At 45.5% G+C, this 24,880-nt stretch overlaps 13 protein-coding genes across 13 annotated transcripts; 5 read left to right on the forward strand and 8 right to left on the reverse strand.

Annotated features, from left to right (window-relative positions):
• Positions 1-14: 14 nt before the first annotated feature.
• On the forward strand, positions 15-728 carry PRE7 (proteasome core particle subunit beta 6; the record flags this gene model as incomplete). Its single annotated transcript, XM_020212642.1, has 1 exon — positions 15-728. One exon carries the CDS (start codon positions 15-17, stop codon positions 726-728), a length of 714 nt encoding a protein of 237 aa, XP_020070899.1.
• VPS51 (Vps51p) lies at positions 634-1,790 on the reverse strand. The gene has a single exon (XM_020214837.1). It carries the CDS (start codon positions 1,464-1,466, stop codon positions 765-767), a length of 702 nt encoding a protein of 233 aa, XP_020070900.1. The 5' UTR covers positions 1,467-1,790; the 3' UTR covers positions 634-764.
• A 439-nt stretch (positions 1,791-2,229) lies between these two features.
• On the forward strand, positions 2,230-4,506 carry PLC1 (phosphatidylinositol phospholipase C; the record flags this gene model as incomplete). Its single annotated transcript, XM_020216845.1, has 1 exon — positions 2,230-4,506. The coding sequence occupies one exon, from the start codon at positions 2,230-2,232 to the stop codon at positions 4,504-4,506; it is 2,277 nt and encodes a 758-aa protein (XP_020070901.1).
• A 38-nt stretch (positions 4,507-4,544) lies between these two features.
• ENP1 (snoRNA-binding rRNA-processing protein ENP1) lies at positions 4,545-5,927 on the reverse strand (the record flags this gene model as incomplete). Its single annotated transcript, XM_020216846.1, has 1 exon — positions 4,545-5,927. One exon carries the CDS (start codon positions 5,925-5,927, stop codon positions 4,545-4,547), a length of 1,383 nt encoding a protein of 460 aa, XP_020070902.1.
• A 257-nt stretch (positions 5,928-6,184) lies between these two features.
• Positions 6,185-7,754, forward strand: SRM1 (Ran guanyl-nucleotide exchange factor). Its single transcript, XM_020214838.1, has one exon. It carries the CDS (start codon positions 6,248-6,250, stop codon positions 7,673-7,675), a length of 1,428 nt encoding a protein of 475 aa, XP_020070903.1. The 5' UTR covers positions 6,185-6,247; the 3' UTR covers positions 7,676-7,754.
• Positions 7,755-7,760: 6 nt separating this feature from the next.
• On the reverse strand, positions 7,761-9,419 carry HIS7 (imidazoleglycerol-phosphate synthase; the record flags this gene model as incomplete). Its single annotated transcript, XM_020213337.1, has 1 exon — positions 7,761-9,419. The coding sequence occupies one exon, from the start codon at positions 9,417-9,419 to the stop codon at positions 7,761-7,763; it is 1,659 nt and encodes a 552-aa protein (XP_020070904.1).
• Positions 9,420-9,790: 371 nt separating this feature from the next.
• On the reverse strand, positions 9,791-11,641 carry TPD3 (protein phosphatase 2A structural subunit TPD3; the record flags this gene model as incomplete). The annotated part of the gene is made up of 1 exon (XM_020212657.1): positions 9,791-11,641. The coding sequence occupies one exon, from the start codon at positions 11,639-11,641 to the stop codon at positions 9,791-9,793; it is 1,851 nt and encodes a 616-aa protein (XP_020070905.1).
• Positions 11,642-12,357: 716 nt separating this feature from the next.
• On the reverse strand, positions 12,358-13,698 carry CYBJADRAFT_172638 (amino acid transporter; the record flags this gene model as incomplete). The annotated part of the gene is made up of 1 exon (XM_020216370.1): positions 12,358-13,698. One exon carries the CDS (start codon positions 13,696-13,698, stop codon positions 12,358-12,360), a length of 1,341 nt encoding a protein of 446 aa, XP_020070906.1.
• Positions 13,699-14,075: 377 nt separating this feature from the next.
• CYBJADRAFT_167281 (uncharacterized protein) lies at positions 14,076-15,308 on the forward strand. Its single transcript, XM_020214839.1, has one exon. The coding sequence runs from the start codon at positions 14,132-14,134 to the stop codon at positions 15,215-15,217; it is 1,086 nt and encodes a 361-aa protein (XP_020070907.1). The 5' UTR covers positions 14,076-14,131; the 3' UTR covers positions 15,218-15,308.
• Positions 15,309-15,361: 53 nt separating this feature from the next.
• On the reverse strand, positions 15,362-16,088 carry THI2 (Thi2p; the record flags this gene model as incomplete). Its single annotated transcript, XM_020217116.1, has 1 exon — positions 15,362-16,088. The coding sequence occupies exon 1, from the start codon at positions 15,914-15,916 to the stop codon at positions 15,362-15,364; it is 555 nt and encodes a 184-aa protein (XP_020070908.1). The 5' UTR covers positions 15,917-16,088.
• A 2,463-nt stretch (positions 16,089-18,551) lies between these two features.
• On the forward strand, positions 18,552-22,485 carry CLU1 (translation initiation factor 3 subunit CLU1; the record flags this gene model as incomplete). The annotated part of the gene is made up of 2 exons (XM_020213662.1): positions 18,552-18,582; positions 18,782-22,485. 2 exons carry the CDS (start codon positions 18,552-18,554, stop codon positions 22,483-22,485), a joined length of 3,735 nt encoding a protein of 1,244 aa, XP_020070909.1.
• A 31-nt stretch (positions 22,486-22,516) lies between these two features.
• On the reverse strand, positions 22,517-24,290 carry CYBJADRAFT_79759 (nuclease). Its single transcript, XM_020217941.1, has one exon. It carries the CDS (start codon positions 24,094-24,096, stop codon positions 22,549-22,551), a length of 1,548 nt encoding a protein of 515 aa, XP_020070910.1. The 5' UTR covers positions 24,097-24,290; the 3' UTR covers positions 22,517-22,548.
• A 19-nt stretch (positions 24,291-24,309) lies between these two features.
• SND3 (Snd3p) lies at positions 24,310-24,879 on the reverse strand. Its single transcript, XM_020214840.1, has one exon. The coding sequence runs from the start codon at positions 24,839-24,841 to the stop codon at positions 24,422-24,424; it is 420 nt and encodes a 139-aa protein (XP_020070911.1). The 5' UTR covers positions 24,842-24,879; the 3' UTR covers positions 24,310-24,421.
• Between the last annotated feature and the right edge of the window lies 1 nt (position 24,880).

The following is a 24,880-nucleotide window of genomic DNA, read 5'->3' on the forward strand; positions in this document are numbered from 1 at the left end:
ATAAGACGATAGCAATGGCCACAGTGAGATCAGGTTATGAGTCTCACCACGAGACTGTACCAATTGAACACCGCTTCAACCCATACTCCGACTCTGGTGGTACCATCTTGGGTATTGCCGGAGAGGACTTTGCGGTGCTTGCCGGAGACACCAGACACACCGTTGGATATTCGATTAACTCACGTTACGAACCAAAGGTGTTTGACGTTGGTGATAACATTGTGATATCGGCTAACGGATTCTCTGCCGATGGAAATGCCTTAATTCAAAGGTTCAAGAATCAGCTTAAATGGTACCATTTCAACAACCAAAAGAGGATGAGTTTAAAGAGTTGTGCTAGATTCATACAGCATATGCTCTACGGCAAGAGATTCTTCCCATACTACGTCCATACTATCATTGCGGGGCTTGACGAAGAAGGTAAAGGTGCGGTATATTCTTTTGACCCTGTGGGCTCTTATGAAAGGGAACAGTGTAGAGCTGGAGGTGCCGCTGCAAGTTTAATCATGCCGTTCTTGGATAACCAGGTGAATTTCAAGAACCAGTACGAGCCAGATGGAACAAAAAAGCCTTTGAAGTATTTGACATTGGAGGAAGTCATCCAACTGGTGAGAGACGCATTCAGTTCGGCCACGGAGAGACACATCCACGTTGGTGATGGGTTGGAGATTCTGATTGTTACCAAAGATGGCGTTAGAACTGAATACTTTGAGTTAAAGAAGGATTGAAGATATGTATACAATCGATATATGTACTGAGATCTATTATACAAGGGCATTTTGTAAATCCCTCAACTGGTGTATTAACGAGTCCTTTCCAGACCCCTGTAGTTGATCTATCCATTTTGATAGAGTCTCCGATAGTCTTGCCTTATACTCTTCAACTTCTTTGCTGGATTCGTGTAGTTGAAGAACGTTGAAGATGTTTGATATCTCGTTATCGGGATTTGTTGGTGCAGTGTATTTTTGGAAAGTGTTCTTATCATGGCTTTCAATCTTGTTCATCAAACTTCTCAACCGTTGAAAAGTGTCAATCTCCTCTGGTACCACAGTATCTTTCTCTTTATTCACAGAACCACCTCCCAGTATCTCCAAGACGGATTTCTTAGACTTTTTCTTCTTGTCTTCATCGTCAACGGCAGAATATATGTTCAGGTGTGTCAAATCATCCAGGAAATCGTTCAACTTTATGAGCTCATAATAGTTGTTATACACAATGTTCTTCGTAGTGGAACTTATCGTATTAATATTGAGGCTCAGCTTATTCGTCTGCGTTATCAAGGTCTTAAAGTCACACTTTTGTAAGTCCAGTTCGTCTTCTGGTGCCTGAGGTTCATCTTCGTTCGACTGTGCCGCCGTCGGCTTGAGCCCATCCTCCTTTTCAAGCCTCTTGAGCCTGTAGTACTCCTTCAGAGCACGTCTCCTCTGTTCGCTCTTTGAAGCTTTCTTATGCGATATCTGCTCCATTGATACCCTCTCAATTGCTAAAGTGGAGCCGGTTAAGCAGGTCTTTCTTGGATCTATCGGCCGTGGGGGCGGGTTGGGGAGTAGAGACGTTTTCAAAGGGAAAACGTATCATCACCGGTAGAGGACACAATACAGGCACTATTTCTGATCTTTTTTTCTTGTTTTGATGATGGAAGTTAGCTGAGGGAAATTAAAACCACCGTTCAGTTGACCTTAGCATTTGTTCTATACGCTGTAATCAGTGACGACACTACCTACGTAAATAGTAGTTTGTTTACTCTTCGTCTTTGTGGTTTGTTTACTTTTCGTCTTTGTGGCTTGTTTACTTTTCGTCTTTGTGGTTTGTTTATTTTGGTGCCATCGCCTTTTTTTTAACGCGCAGACGTGCGCGCGCATCGAAACAGAAGCGAAGGAACAAACACCGCCACCGTTTTCCATCAATCAAAACAAAGGAGGAATCAGTGTTGAAGCAAAAAACAAGCCAACTACCAAACATCACAGCCAGTGGGAGCCGCCAGTCATTGTAAGGAAGCGGAGGTTCAGCGCCAGGAAGGGAACGGAGAATCACGTTATGCGCTCAATAAGAGAGCGGTATGAACAACTGCGAAGTAAGGTGGATAACCGCCCTGTGGATGGTCTCCGGTCAGTTGTGAAGGGACTGCTTGGGTATCCGACTCCGCTGGAGGAGATGGTGGAAGGTCCCATGACACGAAGCCTCAGTGAAGGGTTGGAGGATGGTTTGGATGTTGCGATAGGACAAGACATGGAGGGGAACACAGAGTTGGTGTTGGACAGTCCGAAGATTCCACAGGCGTTGGTAGATGGGGTTCCATTGCTGAGAATTACACGTCGAAAGAAGGTACAGAGGATCTTTAAGGTTGACCTGGAGAAGGCGCTGTTGATGTGGAGTAACAAGGCGGTCTCGTTGGATAGGATTCAACAGATACGTGTTGGTGATGATGCCAGAAACTACCGTGAAGAGTATGGGGTTTCGAAGAACTATAACAATAGATGGGCAACAATCCTCTACAAGGACATATCCACCGGGAAGTTGAAGACTTTGAATATCATTGCTCCGTCAAGGGCAGAGTTTGAAGTGTTCATCTCGACGTTGGATCGTCTTGTTACAAGGAGAAGACAACTGATGAGATACTTATCCATACCAGATGAGAACTTTGCACATATCCATTGGAAGAACTATATCGATAAAGAACCACACAGGAAACAGTGCCTATCGTTTGAAGACATTGTGAAATTGACAAAGAGACTGCACATAAATTGCGATGAGGAGCACCTGTTGAGGATATTTAACGATACAGATTCTAACCATAATGGTTCTTTAAACTTTGAGGAGTTTCAAAAATTCGTTAAACAGCTGAAGCAAAGACCGGAAATCATCGGGATATTCAAAACCGTGACTAAAACTGAGACCATATCGTTTGAACAATTTGAAGGATTTGTATCGAAGGTGCAGAAACAATCGACCAAGGGCCTCGACAAGATCTTCACAAGATTTACGAGAAGTACAGATGGGGTTATGACCATTGACGGGTTTACAGATTTTCTATCGTCCACATACTCTCAAGCGACAGTGGATTCTTCTGAGGACCTTTCACATCCATTTAATGAATACTTCATATCCTCTTCCCATAACACATATTTGTTGGGACGACAATTCGGAAATTCAACATCGATTGAGGGCTACATAAGAGCTTTGCAACGTGGTTGTCGCTCTGTGGAAATTGATATCTGGGATGGCGATCACGGACCAGTGGTATCTCATGGCAAAATTACATCGTCCATCCCCTTGAGAGATGTGTTGGAAACTGTTATGAAATACGCATTCATACTCACACCTTTCCCTTTGTTTTTGTCTTTGGAAGTGCACTGTAAACCTGTTTTTCAACTCATAGTAAGGGATCTTTTAGTTGAAATATTGGGTGATGTTTTGGTGACTGAAGCATCCATCCATCACAAGTTTAAGCTTCCGAGCCCTATGGATCTAAAACATAGGATTCTTGTGAAGGTTAAAAAGACGTCCTTTGAAGACTCAGATGTCTCACAGAGCTCTTTCTCATCGAGCTCTGTGACATCAAGCTCTACAACAACGACTGCACAGGAAGAAGATGAAGAAGAATCACAACAGTCAAAGACTAAAATCAAAAGGAGTAAGAAATATTCCCAGATTATTCCAGAGCTTGCTGCTTTGGGAGTATACTCCCAAGGCTTGAAATTCATAAACTTTTCTCTTCCAGAGTCTAAGCAACCAAACCATATTTTTTCATTCAGTGACAGAAACTTCCAAAATATGATCAAGGATCAGGAAAAGAAGTATTTGATCCAAAAGCATAACAGAACTTTCATGATGCGTGTATACCCAGCTGGCTATAGGTATAACTCAACGAATTTCTCACCAATTATTCCTTGGACTTTTGGGGTGCAAATGGTTGCTACTAATTGGCAAACATACGATACAGGCCAACAGGTCAATGAAGCAATGTTTGACTGTGGATCCAAATGTGGATATAAATTGAAACCTCCGGAGTTGCGAAACATTGACCCATTTACGAAATTTAAGAATATCCAAACAAAGCAGTCATATGTCAAGTTTTCAATTGAGATCATCTCTGGACAGTTATTGCCTAGACCCAAAGAACTCAGACCGGAAGATCCTCTAAGTCCATTTGTCGTCCTTGAATTTGTCGAGTCGACCCAAATTGTTCCATTAAAGTGTACCGACTTGGACTCAAATACTGTAACATATATCGATTCGCCGGTCACCTCTACCAAGTCCATCAAATCTAATGGATTCAATCCATTGTGGAAATACAAGGTTGAAGGAGTCATGAAGGATGCTTATGGACTCAACTTTATCAAGTTTTCAGTCAAGACAAGGGATGTTGCAGTTGCTGTGAACTGCTTTAAACTGGATAACTTGCAGCAAGGATATAGACATATCCCACTGCATGATTTGCAAGGTGAAGAGTACATATTTTCAACCCTCTTTGTCAAGTTAAATTACGAAACGTTTACGAAGTAATGACCCCAAATATTATGTCATTTATGTATATAGAAGATTTAGAATGCATCAATCATATTGGCTTCTTTCTCCTGTGTGGGCTCTTCACGAGGTTTACCAGCCAACAGCTCTCTTCTTATCTCAGGACCAATATCCTTGTGACCTCTCTGACGTACAGTCTCTAACAAAAGGTCTCTTTGTTCATCAGTGATGTCGTTTTTGTATTGACGAGCAAAAGCGAGGAATGCCTTATGCCACACAACGGGAAGTTGTGGTACTTGCTTATACGTCTCGTCCTCCATGGTATCTTCCTTGATGTTTCTGAACTTGATGAAGTAGAAGAAACATTCATCAATGATTTGATATGGCAGTGCATACTTTTTCTCCAAGAGGACTCTGATGAACACCGTTGATGCTGGTGAGAAGTCCAGTCCAAGCAAATAGTTCAACGCAGCTGAGGAATGGGATTGCGGGATTGAGATCTTTGTGAGAATGGACCCTGCAATTGTAGCTTCTCTAACAGAACAGCCTGTTTCGACCAATGGGAAGAGGAACCCTTGGAAGAAAGCACCTGGCTTATACAACGCCTTCTTCAATGCCCTGTAGATGTGATAGTTCAAAGTGTGGGTTTCACTCTCTTCAATGTCGTTTCTGAATCTTTCAAGGAGGACATTTTCAACAAATCTCTGTGATTGCTTTGCAGACAGGTTAGACACGAATAGTTTAGTAGCCTCATAGACCGCATGTGGAGTCCATCTCTGTGGGTTTGTAACGTATAGGACATCTTCCCAATTGTTTAGGGATGGGATGACTTTGAACAGCTTTGGCAGTTTACCATGAGTGTACGTTGACAAGATTTCACCGACACCTGTATAGGCAGCGATGACCTTTGGAGGTAGCAGAACAGCACCTTCAGGTCTTGTGCTCTGATGAGCTTCAGCCAATTGTTGTTCCTCCTTTTGTCTAATACTGGCCATGATTTTGTCAGCCAAGTTATAGGAGTCATCCATTCCGTAGCTCTGAGCACCCTTGCTCTCCTGGAGGTACATCTCAAACAGTTTGGCATCTTCTTCGTTCAAGTCATCCTCATCGAATTCGAATTCCTCATCAGGCCCATAATCGGACAAGTCCTCGTAGCCCTCCTCATCCTCATCCTCCTCTTCTTCATCTTCATCTCCACCTTGAGCAAATCTCGCACCAAATGCAAATTTCCCCTGCTCTTTCAACTGCTGAGCCTCTTCCTTCTCAATCTCATCCTGCTGTTCCTTAGCCAATTGTAAGATCTTTCTAGATGCTGCGCTATCAATGTACTCTTGATCTTCATCCTTCTCTTCTTTCTTTTTACCCCTGCTCTTGGTTCTCAAATTACCACCTTGTGTTGTCAATTCCTTATAGAATGGATCATGACGCTGCTTCTGTCTTGAGTTACTGACTTTACCCATATTTTATACCCTTTATTCTTTGATAAAATGAGATGAGATGCGATGAGCTTTCGAATGGGTTCTAAAATTTTTTTTACCCTACACCGAAGGGCCGGATCTCGAGTTCCGGGTGTTCACCAATTTCCGAGGACAAAAATCGAGTTCCGAGGTCTATACGAATTCCGGGGGCTCTTCGGATCCCGGAATTTACCCTTTTTGGCCACCGAGAGATCAAAACTTCACCACGGAGGGGATCGAGGCATCAGCAAACAAAACAAATAAACAAACTACAACCGAGTAGCAATTGGCATCCTTCAAACACCAGCAACAGGAAACCGAACATGGCTAAACTCGACAGAAAGCGTGGATCTGATGATTCTGAGCGTCCGGCTAAAAGGGCAAGACATACCGGCAGATCTTTGAACTCGTTCAAGCATCTACCAGAGATCAACAAGATCCCATCGGCCAAATCAACCGAGCTGGATGTGTTTGTCTGGGGAACGGGATCGATGTGTGAGCTTGGTCTAGGTCCAGATGCAAAGACCAAGGAGGTGAAGAGACCAAGACTGAATCCGTTCTTGAAGGATAAGGGGATTGTGGACTTTGCCGCTGGTGGTATGCATACAATAGCACTTGATTCCAAGAACCAGGTCTGGTCGTGGGGTTCCAATGATAGTTTTGTCCTTGGTAGGGATACCTCCAAGGCGAAGGAGGTGCTGAAGGACATGGACGCTGCTGACAGCGACGACGACGAGGATGGTGATCTGAATGAAGAGGAATCGACACCTGGTTTGGTTGAAGGGTTGCCTCAGGATCAAAAGGTTGTACAGCTGGCAGCAACTGATAACTTATCTGCAGTGTTGCTCGATAGCGGTGATGTGTACGCCTGGGGTACCTTCAGATGTAATGAAGGTATCCTGGGCTTCAAACATGACGTCCGTATTCAGAAGACTCCAGTGAAAGTGGACGAGTTCAAGGACATTGTGCAATTGGCACCGGGTAAAGACCACATCTTGGGACTGGACAAGAAGGGTGTTGTTTATGCCTGGGGTAATGGCCAGCAGTTCCAACTGGGTAGAAGAATTCTGGAGCGTAACAGACTGAGAACGCTGGAACCAAGAGAATTTGGATTGGCTGATGTTACATACATCGCATCAGGTGAATTCCACTGTTTTGCCATCACACAGGATAGAAAAGTCCTGACATGGGGATTGAACCAATTCGGCCAATGTGGTATCTCCTCTGACTTGGAGGATGGCTCTATTGTGACAGTGCCAACAGAAGTCGAGTCATTGTCTGACAAGAATATTGTGCAGATCGCTGCTGGTGAACATCACACTTTGGCATTGTCTGAGGACGGTACCGTTTATACCTTTGGTAGATACGACATGTTCGAGATTGGTATCGCAAAGGACGACTTGCCAGAGGAGACCTTCAAGGATGTCCATGGGAAGCCAAGATCTGTGCCAGTGCCAACCAGATTGACAAAGATCCCAAAGGTGAGATCAGTGGCTGTTGGATCACATCACTCTTTGGCAATCTCTGAAGACGGTGTTGTTTACTCCTGGGGGTTCGGTGAGACTTATGCCGTTGGTCTTGGTCCAGCTGGTGAAGATGTGGAAACACCAACCAGAATCAAGAACACTGCAACTCAGGATGAAGACATTCTGCTGATAAGTGCTGGTGGCCAGTTCTCCATCAGTGGTGGTGTCAAGCTCTCTGAAGAAGAAGCTGAAAAGAGAGAGGATAAGCTCGAAGATGAAGAGTGATTTCCTGAACAAAAGTAGATGTATATCTTATGTATTAATACCACTATTGTTATACGTATAAACATGTTAATAAATCACACAGTGTTTACAACTGTTCTCTATCAATTCTCGTTTGAAGACCAACGTCTGCGAGGTGTAGCTTGACTTGATCCACGGTGTACTCGTTTCTATGGAACATACCAGCACCCAAAGCTGCGTCAGTGGTTGTCTTCTCGAACACTTCGGCAAAGTGCTCAGGCTTACCTGCACCACTTGAAGCTATCACAGGGATAGAAACGGCAGATTTGATATGGTTGATCAGCTCCAAATCATAGCCAGAGTTGGAGCCATCCTTGTCGATACAGTTCAACAGGATTTCACCGGCACCGAGAGCCTCTGTAGCTTGTGCGAGTTCGTAAGCACCCAAGTCTGTAGTCTCACGGCCACCTTTGACCGTTGTAGCGTACCAGACGAACTCCTCGCCGTTTGGCCCTGGGAACGAGGTCTTGATGGTCTTATTCTTTGTCTCTTGTGGATCCTTCACGTAGACTCTCTTAGGATCTACAGAGATGACGACTGCTTGTGCACCGTATGCCTTGGAGATAGTCTCGATTGGTGAGGAACCGTCGCCTTTGTTACCATTAGCATAGTATTTCAAAGCAGCATTGACAGCATCAGTACCAATAGACACCTTATCAGCACCAGATCTGAAATATAGGCCTGCAACCTCTAAAGCTGGGACTTTAGTGCCATCAGGGTCAACAACATCCTTGATACCACCACCGACTGTTAGTGGAACAAAGATGGTGCGTGCAGCTCTCTTCAACACTTCAAGCATTGGAGCGTCTCTGATTGGGGAGTTTCTGAATGAGGTGATGTTCAAGAAAGTCACCTCGTCAGCACCTTGGTCATAGTACTTCTGAGCCAATTCAACGGGCTTTCCCAAGTTTCTCACGTCACCACCTTGTTCATCCTTCTCACGAACGTCATACTGATCACCCTTTGTCACAACCAGGTCGCCATTGTCATTGGTTCTCACATCCAAACAGGCAATGATTCTTCTTGTCAGCCCGTTATTTGAAGGATCTCTCTTTTGTATCACATCTGGCAATGGAGTATGCTTCTTACCTTCGAGGAATGCCTTGATGACCTTGAGACCAGCAATGCCCGATTTCTCTGGGTGGAATTGGGTGGCAAAGACGTTGTCTCTGGATACAGCGCCGATGAATCTCTCATCACCGTACTGTGTCAATGCCAGTTCCCATCCTTCAGCCTCCAGTGTTCTCACCTGTTCGTCAGTCACAATGGCAGCATACGAGTGGACGTAGTAGTAACGGTTATTTGGATTCAAGTCGTAGAAGGACTGGTCTCCCACAATCTCCAGAGTGTTCCAGCCAATCTCTGGAACACTCTTCGTGGTGGCATCGAACTTCTTTAGCTCAAGGTCGATGTACTTCAACCCTTCAACACCAGGGCTCTCCTCACTACCGTTGAAGAGGGCCTGTAGACCAACACAAACACCCATAATCGGCTTGCCAGCAGCAATATGATCTCTGATAGGCTTCTCAAAGCCCTTGGTGAACAACAGCTTCACAAAATGCGCGTACGAGCCGACACCTGGCAAGAACAGCTTCGTAGCCTTAGCCAGCTCCGGATCTGTAGCGTCCTTGATGAGCTTTGTCTCATAACCGAGGAACTCAATGGCGTTTTGCAGAGAGCGTAGATTACCGCTCTCAGCATCGATGATATGGACAACCTCTGACATCCTTCACTTCGCTATGAATATCGTTTTCTTTGCTGTTCGCAAGCTCTGGTGCCCTGAAGCTGTGATTTGTCACGGCGATGAGTTCCATTTTGACTCACTCGGAGCAGCACATACTGAAAAAAAAAGTTGGAGTCATCAACGGGGGAAAAAGATATAAATGGCCGAAAGTAGTAATTCCCTGATTAGGAAACCGCGATGCACTGCGATACTTTTGTTCTCCAGAATGCCATATATACGAATCTTTGGTTTAATGCTGTGGATAACGAGGAACTACGTATATCATTGTGTACGTGATTGTAAACTGTTGATTGTAGTGATACAGTGATAATAACTCAGTGTGTGGTGTTGATGAATGCGAAGCTCGACCAGACCTATTTGGCAACGAGCTTCTGGATGGCATCATATGACTGTGTAGCAAAGTACTTCACATCTGAATCGCTGTCGTTCTTCAAAGTTTCAACTACTGGGACGATGAACTTGTTGACGTAGGTTATACGGCTTTCAATGTCGTCTGGGACTGGACGTTCTTCGCCTGGAATTTTGTCCAACAGGGTTTGCACTATGACAAGGTAACTCTTTGCAACGTTAAATCTGATGTTTGGGACCTGGTCTTGCGCCAAGTTGTTGACAAATGGCAAGATCTTGTCAAGTACAATTTCTTTATCAACCACAGGGATTAATCTGGTTAGGGTGAAGAGTGAGGTCAAACGGTAGACAAAGTTTGAAAGCGTAGTATCATCAGTCTTCAGGATTCTTTCAATGATTTCTTCATCAGCCCATTTCGATCCAAAGATCTTGGCCAATTGCTCCAGATTGGTGACTGCTGCTTCTCTTATGGAGTACACTGGGTCCCATAGCCAAGAAAGGACAAGGTTACCCAACTCTTCATCAAAGAAACCAACACCAAGCTGTTCAGCCAACAGTGGAATGTATTCAATGATTGCCAATCTAACTCTCCATTGCTTGTCCTTAGCGAGGTCTGAGATGGCTGGCAATAGCGATTGTGCCAGTAGATCAATTCCGATAACATCGTTAACAACTTTGAGTTTTGAAATGATGTTGAGCTTAACCTCAGGAAATTCATCTTTCAACATGGTCAAAAAGATTGGCAAAAGGTTTTCAATGACAACTTCCCTATCCAATAGCGGGGTGAGTCCAGTGATTTCACTCGCTAATGCACTTCTTACAATTTCTGATGGATCGTTGCTCAACTCCTCCACTTGCGGTAATATTTTCTCCAGGATAACCTCCTTCTTGACAAGTCTGCTGAATCCTGGAAGCTGTTTTGCAATTGCCTTTCTGACCTCACCTTCGTTATCCTTCAATAGTCCCAAGAACGGTTCGATCAACTCTCCAACCTGCTGGTCGTTTCCTTCGAATTGAACAGCCAATTGTTCAAATCGATCTGCAGCCATGTAGCGGACTCTCCAACTTGGATCTTGAATCAACTGCAATGCGCTATTCAACAAGTCTTGATGATGTGAGACGTCCTTTCTGGAGTTAAAGAATTGTAGAATTGATATCAGAACGTCCACTGATAAGAATTTCACAGAGTCTTGTTTATCAGTTGTGAGGGATTGGAACATTGACGAGATCAAGTCCCAATCTTCTTCGTTGGAGCAAGATGGGTTTTCTCTGAGTAAATCAACAATCTTTGGCAAGTGCGTTGCAGCGGCTCTTTTAACCATTGGACCTTCGTCATGGATCAGCTTCGAATACGTCGTCAACAAGCTCTTTCTGGTGGTTTCATCCACTCTAACGATAATACTTTGGAACAGACCAGTAGATGACACCCTACTGGAGAACCATTCTGTGTCTGCCAGCCCTTCAACCAGCGGGTAGAAGTTCTCCTTGATCTGTTCTATGGATAGTTGTGACGCAATCTCGTTCAAGGACTCCACAGCCTTATCTCTGACAACCGGCTCCTCAGTGGCAGCTAGAACCTCCAACACCGGCAATAGAATCTCAGCGTGCTCTGAGCCGCCGATAAGTGGCACAAAGTGGCCCAACTGCTCTGCCAGCACGGCAAACACCTCGTCCTCATCGTCCTGTGCCACTTCTTTCAGGAATGGGATCAACTCTTCTCTTGTTCTCTCTGGACCAAGCGCGAGCGCAATGGTGTCGAGCTTTTGCATCGCAGCAACACGGTTCGCAACGTCGTCGTGCTTGAGCTCATCCATCAGCAACGCCAACGGATACACGTCGTCGTTCTGTTCCGCCATTGTTTGTATTTGATCTCGCTCTCTTTCTTCGTCCTCTCTCTCTAGGTGTCTCCTCTACCTGGGCTTATACAATAGATATACCGGGCGCTTGGGCGTGTTTGGTGTACTGTGATGTGAATCGTCGAATTAGAACGGGGGAAAGTGCCTTCTGAGCCTAGCCGCCGTGGTTGGGTTTGCTTTGTTTTGATGTTGTTGTTTTTGTTTTCCGTTGGAAAGAGGAAAGGGGGTCGTCGTTTTCTTTCCTTTTTTTTCTTTCCCTTCCAGCGTTGGAGACCGCTGTGTCTATGTGTTTTTTTATCGAAGTGCCAGAAATCAGGGTTATCCCAACACCGTCTGATTGGTTCAAATCAGCCGCTACTATGTGATCAATTGTAGAGTAAACGAGTCAACTATGACGTACAAGGCGATGGTACGGTCGAAATTGGTATCCTTAGACACAATTGGATGGTTTCTTTGGGCGTGTCGTTGGCGTGTGCTCTCTGTTGCTGAAGGGGACGGAAGTAAACAGCAGCGGTGGCCGCGGAGCGCTGGGCTGGCGGCGAAAGAAGGCGTGGGCCGCCGCCGTTCAGCGAAGAGAGCGCGCGCGGGAGAGAAAATACGGTGAAAACACCCCAATCGGGAAACTTTCCCGATTGGGTGTTCTATGATAGGCATTTGTATGGAATGGAGGTGTATGTCTATACAATTTCAGCACATATATACACGGTGAGGGTGTGTTATACAGACAATCTGTGCATGGCACACCAGTAGAGAGCACCCATGAGCAGCACAGAGCACCCTGTGACAGGGAAGAGGTAGTATGGATATGACCCGGAGTCATAGCTCTGTGGTGGAGGCACGAAGGGGAATAGCGCGAGGAAGAGGTTGCTCACGAGGAAGACCAGACATACAGTCCAGTGAGATCTCCAGTCGGTGTTCCCCCAGTGCTCCTTTTCCCTGTTAAAGTGTAAGTAGATCAAGCCGCCAGCAACAAGCGCGTTTATCCACGTCCCTGGGTAGGAGTACAGGTTAATGACCAGCTGGTAGATATCACCATTTGGTGGCACAACAAGCACGATGACGGTAACGGCCCAGTGTAGCAGCAGTGAATAATTAAGATTGGAGAAGCACTTGGCAAAGGGTATCAAGTTCTCCAACGCCAGCTCCCTGTTGATTCTTGCGTGGCTAAACGATACCGCTAGGACGTTTCCGAGGTTTGATATTGAGATGAATAAGGGCAAGACCCTGGAGGAGAAGGTATCACCAAAGATCTTTCTGAAGTAGATACCTGCGATTAAAACACCGGAATCCTTGATTTCTTGGGATGGTATAACCAAATAGTACGATAGAATCACCAAGAGATAGAACAGCGCAGCGATTGCCACGGATAATGGTGCTGCAATCTTCAAGGTACGGTGTGGGTCCTTGATCTCAGAGAGAACGTAGTTAGCATTTTCCCAGCCTTTAAAGGAGTAAATCACTTGGAGTAGAGCGACCGAGACGTTATAGCCGTTATTGGTCATTGAGCCGGACCAGATATCCTTGAAGTTGTCATTCGGTGCCGTATCTTCAAGTGTGATGAACCCAGTGAGTACGAGCAGGCCCAGCATCACTACCAGGAGCAGTATCATCACTTTGATGAACCCCAGGACCGTGAATACCCTGGTTCCATGGTATGGATGGCGGATGTGCAACCAGATAACAACGGTGATGACTGCACAGCCAACCAATCTGTTCAACCACTCAGACACTTCATGTTTCCCCAGCGCAAATAACAGATATCTTCCGAAGGCATATGAGTTACCCGAGCTGAACCCCAAGAGTACAATTTGGAAAGCGTATATGCTTTCAACCAAACCCCTTGGTGATCTGTATACCCGCTGCAGATAGTTCTTCTCACCACCGTTAACTGGCATGGCCAACCCAAATTCCAAGTACACGCTCAGGCCAGAAAACGTCACGAGTGCACCAATGACCCACAGTACAAGCGATAGGCCAATCGAACCTGAAAGCGAGAGGATAAGCGACGGAGTACTGAATATTCCAGTTCCAATCATCTTGTTGATAATCAACGCCATAGTCGGGAACAACGTCAAATGCGGGTGATGGACATTGCTGGGGAGTAAAGGAGTGTACTCTGTCATTTAGCTATTGGAATCAAGAGCCAAGGAACCTTAGATCCTGCGTTATAGTACGGAATCTCTAGTCCGTTGGTAAAATGGTTTTAATCTGTTGTGTATCTTCGTAGTAATACGCAGTATAATGCGGCCTTGATACTGTGATCCGGTCGGCGCAGCATATCTCTTTTGTTAGCGCACGTGACCCATGGCTTACGTAATACAACAACATGTGCTTACATAATCTCTTATCTAAGGAAAGATGCCTCGGGTTATTTCTATTGGTGAGCCCCCGCGTTTGGAACTGTTCCATCTTACCGAACATCAACGAACATCAACGGACAGTCAACGGACAATCAACGGGTATCAACAGACGACGACAACGAGTGAGACGATGACGGAGTACCAGCAGTTGAACGGCGGAGTTCAGGATGCTCCTGAGAGTTATGAATCAGCGCGCCTTGAGGACTCAGTTGTATCTTTGCTCACACAGGAGCTCCAAATCACTGATGAACAAACCATTGCTGCCAACTTGTACCGCAAAGCTGCTAAGCTCTTTGTCAACAAGAAGTTTGTGGAATGCTATGAGCAGTGCGACCAGCTGAAGAACGTTGTCACTACTCTGGGACGCGAGGGAAAGGTTAATGACGAGATAGTCACCAATACCTGGTGCCTGTTTTTCAACGTTGTTGATATAATCTTGACCAAAGGTCAAGGAAACGCCACACTTGAGCGTGAACTACTATCCAACGATTGGTTCGAGCAGCTGTACGAGATGGATGTACTTGTAGATCCGAAGCTCGTGTATCTGTTGACTTTGATCAAATTACACAATGAGAAAACTAATCTTGCACAGCTGAGACAACAGGTTGAGATGTATATGATGCGTCTAGCTGGGGACGACACTACCTCACAGAGCGTGACTGAGCTCCACGAGTTGTATTTGCTCGAGTTGCTCTTCAAGATGGGGGAGTTTGAAGAGATTGAGCACATGATCAAGATGGATACCCATCTACAGGATCCAGATGCTGTGCTCAAGAAGTTCCAGGAAAAGAAGTTGGAATTTGAGAGGCAGGAGCAAAGGAGGAAAGACGATGCTGAGAAGAAGAGGAAAGAGGCTCTTGCAAAGAAGAAGGAGAAGCAAATGGCCAATGATAGGGCCAGGGAGAAGCAGATGCTTCAGGAACTGGAAAAGGCCAAGGAGGTTTCTATTGGGCAACAGAAGAAGGATAAAGAGAGTAAAGCGCTAAAGAGGTATTCTCAACAATCTTCAAGAACAGCCTTTGATATAGTTAAACAGAGATTATCCTTTTTCATGCACAAGAACACCATAATGGCTGTCTTCATGTTAATTGGACTGATTGTCGCCTTGAAAGCCAACCCATTCATGATTAATCCAAAGTTGAGAAGATGGACCAGAGCGTTCTGGGAAAAGCTCGGGTCCACAGTGGAGATGGCATTGAAAGTAACATACATGTGAGCATACATGTGAGCATACATGTGAGCATACATAGCTACATAGAGCATTGGAGAAACACACATAAGATCCATTAATTAAAAGCAAAGTCATAACGTCGTAAAGTATATAAGGATAGTACCCGAAGCACACCCATAAATCATCAATCTAGTTGAGGAGTGAACCGACAGATAGCCTCTTCTTCTGTTCCAAGTCTATGTCTATGAGACGATTAGCATCCTCTGTTCTTGGGACAAAATGGTACTGCTTTAGAGGCGGCAGTGAGATTGCCTGGAAGTTATAGTTCGTGGGCAGAACCAAAGGCCTCTCAATACTGGTGATGGAGGGCAACGCGATGGTGCTTCTAGGAGAAGTTGCATCGGACTCGCTTCTGGAGATATGGATTCTTTTCGCAGGTGGACTCCGCTCATCACCATTGGCTACTTCCAAAGTACCAAAATTGAATTGAAACTGGGCCTGAAACTGGTGCTCGCCTTGGACTTGGACTGGTGGGGAAACCTCCACGTCATGGAGAGCCTTCTCTGGTGTAATTGAGCCCCTTGACTTGTTGCAACTGACAAAGACGGCTCCCATCTTGGGCCACTCACACGTTATACCCTTTGACAGACAAAACTTGCACGCCGGCTTCTGCTCATCACACTTCTTATGACGACGTCTGCAACACAGACATCCTGTTCTCGATCTCTTCGGCCGTGTGGACATTAATCTATGGAGAGTACGCTTCGATAGCAACCACACTACAAAGGCAAGAAGCCAACACCAGGAGATCCAAAGCAACGGAAAAAATGGGTCACAGGACTTTACTTATATATCTACATAGAAAGGGGACCATAGGAAAGCACCGTTTATGAGGTGACCAGGCCCTAATACATTGACGGCTCTCTTTACGCATCCACGCAGATGCCATCTTCTGTGCAGGCAGGGTAGAGTTTTCTGCCTTTCCAGCGTTTGTCCGGATTGGGAATTCTGAGCCTACGCTGGAGGAAGGGGAGTCATCTTGACTCTCCCCGCTGAGTCGGGCGAGAGCTGAAGCGGCGGAAAAGGGAACAAAATTGTGTCAAAGCCCAAGCAGCGAGGGAAGCCTACGCTGAGTCACCAATAATTTCAGTGCGCTGGCTCAAACTATAAGGCCTGGAGAACCGGATACGGTGCTTTACGCTTTGCACGAGTGGAGAGGCCAAGCTGTGTGCGGTTGAGCCCATGGCTCATTTTTCAAGCAAGATGAATTGGACTGGACAGTGTGGTTCCGAGTGGAAGGGAATGGGCTTCACCGTTAGCGGCTTGAGTCAATGACCCGTTCTGAGACGTTTCAGCCTTTCGGCTAGGGAAGTCGCCCGAGCCGGTACAACTCGTAGCACTTGCGTGTACAAGTGGACTCGTGGTTGAGGTGTATTTCTCTATATATAGAGAGTGTGTGATGGCGTTCACTATCCATTGATTCTGCACAAGAAAGTGATATGGTGGGTCCTTTCTGAGTTCACAGCGTCTTGATGCAGCCGCAGGCCCGACAGTCAATGCCATGTTTGAAGATTGCGACTATTTTGAGGGGTTGTGGCAATAGGCTAATGGTTGCAGAATATTAGAGCTATGGTTTGAATCGCAGAGAGTAGTGGGGGGTTGTAGCCAATGTCTTGAATTGTTGCACTAAACCAGAGTCAATATTTGGCGTACATAGTAGACGGTGAGTGTTGGAGGTCACGGAAAGAGCTCTGGTTAGCATTAAGCCAAGTTGAATCATCAAAGCCTGACTTGTTACACTACGCCACTTGCAAGTGGATTCACAGAGCTTGAGAATCCAATGTGGAGTAATGTGAGCTAGTAGTTCACAATTGCAGCACTTGTATCGGAGGCCTGGGGGTTCAGACCAGGTTCCTTGTTCGATAATATCATGCGTTCTTTCAGCTTCTGATGTCATGGACACACTCTGGAGAGATATCGGGCTGTTTTATGGACTACGTAGCACTTGTCCTGGTTATCAGGTTATTATTACGCTACAACTGGTGGTAGGTCCAAGTTGGACACTACTAAAGAGGCCTCATTTATGACTCGGATAAGTCTGTTTCAGCCAGTGCCTCCTCTACGTACGCATTGGGAAGTGCTAACCGCAAAGTTTGTTCGATCTGGTCGTCTGGAAAGACCCGGGTGGCTGCTGGATGCACTGCTAGCAATTCACAAGATACGACTGACCGGTCTATGTTAGCCGTAAAGCGCCTCCAGTTGGGTCACTCGTCACGGTCGAAAAAACACGCAGATAGTGCTTCACCAGTGAACACCTTGGCTTGCCCGTGAACTTCCGAACAACCAGACACATCTTTCCAAAGGCAATTGGCAAACAGCTTACTGTTGTATTCTGTCATTACCGAGGTATTGTCTGGGGAGCATGAGCACTTGAGCTGGTGGGAGAATGCAACTTTGCTTAAACTCATGTGGTGAATTGAAATTGAATATGCGCAAGCGGCCATATGGAGATAAGTTTTTCGCTTCGTCTCTATGGTTTCGAAAACTTCGAAAACCCACTCGTCGCAAGTTATCGTCAGAGATCTGGGCCAGAACTGTAGGAATCACACAACCACGGAGCCCCGTACCAATAGAACCATATGCTCTCCGCCCCCCTTGTTGTTTAAAACTCCCCTCCGTCCTTTTATAGACACCTGTCAAACATGCCGTTGGTCCAATCGTGGTTGCTGACCATTAGACCCTCATCCTTCAAGTCGTCCTGCGAAGGTAAAATTCAATGGTAATGAAACGTTCACAAACTCAAGCCATCCTGTGAATTCGAATCAATTGAGCATTTATAGACCACCAATCCGTCACTACGGACGCTTCAACACGAACGATGCTTCATAAGTGCTCCATGACCCGCTCTGGTTAAGGCTTGTACCTGCAGTGGCCGTACCGATCGAAAAACGCACAGCGAAAAGTCTCAAAGCTTCGAAATCTGGGGTCGCTTTTGTTTTTCTTTTGATGGGGAACTTGTCGGCGCCGCTATTTAGTGCGTAGAGAGAAGACCAATTGTGTCTAACTCTTAGTACAAATGGTGATCTCGCTGTGTATCCCAGAACCATCATTGGAATCATATTCTCCTGTGTATAAAAACACCCCACTACCTCCTCCAATTAGGCTGATGAAACCAACCATCAGCACTAAACAAACCGTCAACTCCGTTGACGGACTCCAAAATTTCACTGGCGCTGAGTGCTTTCCCGACGACGCTCATTTTTTCTGTGCTTTTTTTTCTTGCCCATGATAAATTTCGGCGTCGAGAAAATTCAAAAGGTCTTCCACAAAAACCTCTGAATTGTATAAACAAACAGACAAGACAACAAGGGTTTCCACAATGACATCGGAAGAAGTCGACCAGACAAATCGTAAGTGATAGATATCAGTGCCATCTTCTACTGGTGATGAAAGACGAGGAACATGAGGGCTCTCTGTGCGTGGCTTAGATCGTTGATAGCGATGTCCGTTCATGAGCCGCCGACCCCGACCTCATTAGCCGCTGAAGATGTAAACAACCATCAGCGCACACCTGGCGCTTTGAGGCTCTTGAACTAACATACGCTGTAGAGGTTGTCACTGTGACTGTTAACATTCCAGATGGGAAACCACAGAAGTTTGAGTTCTTCACCGTGAACACCGTTGGTGACATCAAGCAGTTTCTCGAGGTGAGCCAACACACCCGCCAACACACGAGCTATGACTTGGTGTTTAACGGTAAAGTTCTGGATGATTTCTCCACCTTGAGTGAGTTCATCTCAAATGCGAACCAAAAGACTTTGAGTTTGTCCTTGAAGCTGATTCCATACACGGAAAAGGCCCTCGAAAAGCATTTGATCAACTTAAGATTCATCGCGGGTATCAAATCTACAAAGTCATTCGGAATCAACGCCGGTGTTTCAAAGGCCTTCGACTTGGATTTGGAACCTTTCACCGAGGATGATAAGAAGTCGACAGAGGAAGAGGAGGAAGGTGAAAAGAAAATCGACATCCCACAGAGATCTGCTGAAGAAAAGGCCAAGGTTTCAGAGATTGTCTCCTCTTTCTTTGAGAAGCTCCCACAGGGCTTTTATACACCAACTTCTGTCATCACACCAGCTTTGCGTTCTTTGTACTACGGGCCATACAACCCAGTTCCATCGAACTACAAGGCTAAGGGCCATCTCGCATACATTGTTGCACAAACTTTTGAAAATGAGGTTGTACACATCACTGCAACAACTACAGGCTTCTATGCAAACAAGTCTTCAAACTCCAAATTTGACCCTTCCCCTCGTGAAAACTCTCCAAAGACGTTCACTTTGTTTGAGCTAATCTCAAAGCTCTCAAAGAACTTTGTCTCAACAATCAATGCAAACATCGCTAAAGTCAGTAACTACGATAGAGCGGTGGTTGCCGAGGCTGAGTGTGCATTCTTGGCTAACCCATGGATAACAAAGGCCCCAGTTCCAGCTCCAGACTTTGGTAGACAACAGTTTGAGGACTCAAGTTTCAAGGACTTCAACCACGAATACCAAGCTTTCAAGGACTTGTCAGAGTCAAACCTCCAAGACCGTATCCTCAAGGAGAAATTGCTTGTTAAATGTGCGTTTGATTTCACCACAGAGTCCACAAAGACTGCTTTGGATATCTTGAACGGTGCTTACACTCCAATGAACCCAGATGAACCAGTAGAGACTCACATTTATTTGCAAAACGGTATCTTTTACTCCTTTGGTGCAGATGTGGGTACATTTGCTGAAAAGGGTGGTAATTATGCGTCAAGAGCTGCAAGCAACCAAGACGTCAATGCTATCAAGTTCATTAACAGTTTCAACTCCAGAGGTATCTACACTTTGATGACAACCATCGTCGATTATGCTGGTAAGAGGGTTGTGTGTCAAACTCCAGTTCCAGGTTTGTTCACCTCATCTGAGGCAAAAGAAGTTACCAATGATGAAACTGGTGAAGTTGAAATCACTGAAGGTGAAACTTTGACTAGTATTGCTTATGGATTTGATGATTTGAGTGGTGAAATCAAAACTGACAAAGAGTTTACCAGCGCCTTGGAACAAATCAGAAAGGGTTTGCACTTTAAGAAGAAAGAACTCAAGGATGGCTCTCTTGTCACTAGTCCTGAGATTAAAGGTATGAGAGGTACCGACAAGCGCAAATACATTTTGGATTTGTACAGCTCTTCTCCGTTGGATATCGAATTTGTCGAAAAGAACTTTGACCCAACTTCAGAACTCTCATATCCACATAAACAAACTGTTATCCGTTTCGAGGCTGTTCAGGACTGGTGGGGAACTAAGGCAAGAGCTCTTATTGATGAAGAAGCCAAAAAGCAAGGTATTGATCTTAATGCCAAGTTACCTGAAGGTGAAGAACCTCCAAGTATTACTGTTGATCAAGACCAATTGCTTTTCTCTGTTGATGCCTTCAGTGGAGAGAACACAGAGGATTCAAATGTCCGTGACCTTTCCAAGTATATCACGGCTACTTTGATTCCAAAGTTCTTGGAACAGTACGAGCACGTCAACACTGTTTCTCCAATAGATGGTTCTGCCTTATCTTCTCAATTACACAAGTCTGGTATTAACGTTAGATATTTGGGTTACATTGCACAACAATTGGAAAAGCAAATTAAAGAGCAGGTTAAGATTGAAGAGGATAATTTGGCCAAAGTTCCGGAGCACAACAAAGAATTCCAAACAAAAGCTAAGGAAAGAGAGGACAAGGTTATTGCTGAATTGACTGCTAAGAACGAGGCTGAAAAGAAGGGAGAAAAATATGAACTGGAAGAAGTTCCAGAAATTGATATTGAAGCTGTTGAAGTTCCAAGCATTGACCCATCTAAGTTATCTCAACAACTTTTGGATACCGCTATCTTGGAGATGGTTGCCCGTGCATCCAAGCATATCTTGAGATCTTATTCCTCTGCATTGCCTCTTGAGCTGGTTGCATCTCTGGTCTCTCATTTCCACAACTTGTTGTTGGGTTCTGGTTACAATAGTTCACCAAAGGCAGTCGTCGAAGATGCGGAATTTTACCCAGAAGTTGATTTTGCTTTCACAAAGCTGACTCCCGACTCTGTGAAGGCCGCCATTGTCAAGGATGTCAAGATAAACTACAGATATGATTTGCCAGAGAACTGGGCTGATAGATTCTCTTCCAGACAAATTCAAAGAGAGATTGCTCTTAAGTTTGGTATTCAATGGAACCAACGTGACTACTTCTTCACAAAGGAAGAATACGAAGAAGCTGAAAAGGCTGCAGAAGCTGAGAAGAAGGCTTCCAAGACTAAGTTCAAAGCACCTGTCATTCCACTTAGAGACGAAGTCTTTGAGCCAAAGGACATCTCATTCGCACCACTTATTAAGGATACCATTCCTCGTTCTGGTACTGCCGAACAGTTCTCAGAGGCTGGTCGTATGAGTGTCTTGAGTGAAGAGGAGGACAAGAAACAGTCCGGTCTTGAACTCATCAGAGAGGCTGCCTCCATCTATGAACAGGTTTATGGTGAGTTACATCCTGAGGTTCAAAAGATTTACTCTTCACTGTCTCACCTGTTCCAGGAACAAAACGAGAAGGAGCAAGCTGCTTTAACTGCCAGAAAGTCATTGTACATTGCTGAAAGGGTATACGGTTTGGACTCCCATGACACCTTTGTCTCTTACTTGAACTTGGCATACTTGGAACTGTCTGCGGGCAAGGTCAACAATGCTTTGAAGGTTTACGGAAGACTTTCTCAAATTTGGGCAGATGTTTACGGAAACAAACACGTTTCAATCCCAACATTCTATGGCCACATCGTTAACGTTTTGCAAGAGCAAGGCTACTCTCAAGAAGCTACAACATTGACCAAGAAGTTAATTTCTTTGAGTAACGGTCTCCAAGGCGAGAAGAGTTTCGGCACTGCAAACTTGAACTACCGTTTGGCCTTCTTGTACGCTCTTCAAGAGAAGTTCAATGAGTGTATTGCTCTTTTGAAGGAAACCCACGCTACTCTTCGTGAGATTGCTAGTGACAAGAACCCTCTTACCCGTGAAGCGGATTCTCTGTTGAAGAGAATCAACGCTTGGAAGGAGGTTAACGAATTGAATGCTAGAGCCACCAAGGCTGCGGAAAAGGCACTGAGAGAACAAGCTGCTAAGGATAAACACAACAAACCTAAGACCAAGAAAACCGACAAGAAGCAAAACATGGATGATAAGAGCATCGACGAAGTCCTGAACTTTATCAACAACGGTTCTTCTTCTCGTGGTAAGAAACATGGTAAGGCCAAGAAATGAGATCAGATTCTTGTTTCTACATGTATATAGCGATTGAACTAATATAAATAGTGTTATTAGTGCTTAACGTCTGATCACCAAGTTTCTGACTGCTTCTGGTAAGTTTGACAAATCTTCCTCGTCTTCATCATCATCGAATGCGTTTGGCTTCTTGAATTTAGCCATTTTCTGTTCGTATTTGGCTCTTCTCTTCTCCTCCTCTTGTTGAATTCTCTTCTCCTCTTCTTCTGGATCATAGTTAACCCACAATCCCAAACGAGCATCAACTGCAACCGTCTCAGCATCGTAGAATGCGTCCTCGTTGGCAACTCTTGACATGGAACCTTCGTGAATTTGAACCAAACCTTGCTTCAACAGTTGTAATTGATAAACTTCGGTTTGACCATGGATGGTCAAATTACCGATGAACCCACCAAACTTGTCAACGTCAAAGAGTTCAATGGTAACGTCTCTTTGCAAGATATGCTTGTTGTTGTAAGCAATGGCTGTTTCAGACACTGGGCTTTCCTTTGGTGGTCCCATGACACCGGCAAGAACTAGCACGATTCTTAAGCCATCAACTGGTAGGATGACACGGAATCTCGTTGGACTAATGACAAAGTCCAAGATGGCGTTGAACTTACCCTTGTTCTTCAAAGATCTGAGATGAACCTTGGCCCTCGTGGCATCTGCAGAAGCCTCTGTAAGCTTGACTTCCTTTGGAACCTTTGGAGAATGAATACCACGCTTTTCCTTTGTTGCAATGGACTCAGCTTCGATCAAAAAATCCCAGCTGTCCGATCTGTCGTCATCACCACGACGGTGTCTAATCACAGTGGCATATCCGTTCAGGACAATCACCTCAGCCAAGTTCTTACCGTTTGGTAAGGTCGCAGTGACCAAGGGAGTTTCGTTTCTGAAAGCATCAGTGTATAATTTGACACGTTTACCAACGTTCTTACGAACAAATTCCCTTGCCTGGGGTAAGAATGCACCCCGAGGCTCATTTTGACGTGGTGCTCTGATGGAAGACAGATGCACCAGCTGTTCTGAGCCGTTGGTCAAGAACACGTAGAACGTATCAGGAGATACAAATCTCTCAATGGTTGCATCAATCGTTGTACCAACCTTGAAAGTTGAAGCAGTTGGAGAGCTCTGAGGCACCTCCGCCTTCTTCAATGCCTTCCACAACCCTTTGCCACCAGCTCTGGCACTCTTTTCAGCATTTCTCAGCAACTGCATACCCTGAGGTCCAATCAGCTGTGATTGCCAATCAGCAACCTCAGCATAACCAGCTGCAAGGATCTTCTCACTAATGTTACCGGCTGGATGGTAGATCTTGACGATTGGAACATCCGTTGACGATGTCCCGATGAAAGCGACAAACACCTTCTGTCCAACAATTCTCTTCTCGATGTAGCTCTTAGCATCGTCTCCAAACGGCTCTCCCTTGACCTCGTTCTTCGTGTCCGTGGACCTTGGAGACTTGAAGCCTGCAATCAACGTAACCAGCTCCACATCAGAACCATCGTCGAAGTAGATGTGTGTAACCACTCTATCACCGGAGATGGCCTTGTCAATGATGGCCTTGTACTTCAAATCCTTGCGGAATCTTCCCTTTATTAAGTCCATTGTGTCGTGTGCTCGTCGTAGGTTCCTGGTGTGCCTGGTGTGTCCAGTCAAGCTCTGTTGAAATTTTCAGTCTCGGTGGCCTCAACTGTCCTCCCTAGGCGGGGGCGCCTCAGCTTTCCTCTAGGCGGAGGCCCTGGGCGGAGGACCTAGACAGGCCACCGCCTAGGCAGGCCAGCGCTGAACAGCAGCTAGTAGGACTACAACGGGAAACAGTTCAACACGCCTTATGGCTTTATTAATGAGAGTGGTGCGCTCAGAGAGAGCAGTGGAGGGCTCTTTCTATCCGCAAGCTCCTTTTTTGCGTACAATCTATGTATGGTACCGTTTACTCCTGCTTAACACCACCTGTTCCAGCAGTCTCAGCGGTCTCGATGGACTGCTTATCGGTCTTCACGTCCTGGTCACCACCAAAGCCTCCAAACAGGGAAGGAGCCTTGAACGGTCTCTTGAGGTCGCCAGAAGCAGGCTTGCCGAAGAGATGGATCTTGACGATGTTGGACTCCAGTGCAGACTTAACAGGAGAGATGGATTGCATCACCAATGGGTTGGTGTACTTCATGTACAAGTGCATGAAGCCCATCATTGCCAACGAGGTGAAGATGGACTTGATGGAGGACTGCACCTGTTGCAAGTCATACTCCTTAACGGTGGTGACGGTGAGTTTGCCCTCGGTTTCGCCTGCCATGGTGTTTGGAGCAGAGACATATTTCAGCGTGGTCAGGTCGTTCTTCTTCAGAATCACCATTCTGGTGTACAAGTAGATGGACAACGTAGTCAAAGTGGC

The sequence above is a fragment of the Cyberlindnera jadinii genome (assembly GCF_001661405.1).
Source record: "Cyberlindnera jadinii NRRL Y-1542 unplaced genomic scaffold CYBJAscaffold_5, whole genome shotgun sequence".
Lineage (NCBI taxonomy): Eukaryota > Fungi > Ascomycota > Saccharomycetes > Phaffomycetales > Wickerhamomycetaceae > Williopsis > Williopsis jadinii.

Excerpts from the sequence above, each read along its gene's own strand:
- SND3 (XM_020214840.1), bottom strand. The coding sequence starts at position 24,841 with ATGGTGATTCTGAAGAAGAACGACCTGACCACGCTGAAATATGTCTCT.
- CYBJADRAFT_167281 (XM_020214839.1), top strand. The coding sequence starts at position 14,132 with ATGACGGAGTACCAGCAGTTGAACGGCGGAGTTCAGGATGCTCCTGAG.
- CYBJADRAFT_79759 (XM_020217941.1), bottom strand. The coding sequence starts at position 24,096 with ATGGACTTAATAAAGGGAAGATTCCGCAAGGATTTGAAGTACAAGGCC.
- VPS51 (XM_020214837.1), bottom strand. The coding sequence starts at position 1,466 with ATGGAGCAGATATCGCATAAGAAAGCTTCAAAGAGCGAACAGAGGAGA.
- SRM1 (XM_020214838.1), top strand. The coding sequence starts at position 6,248 with ATGGCTAAACTCGACAGAAAGCGTGGATCTGATGATTCTGAGCGTCCG.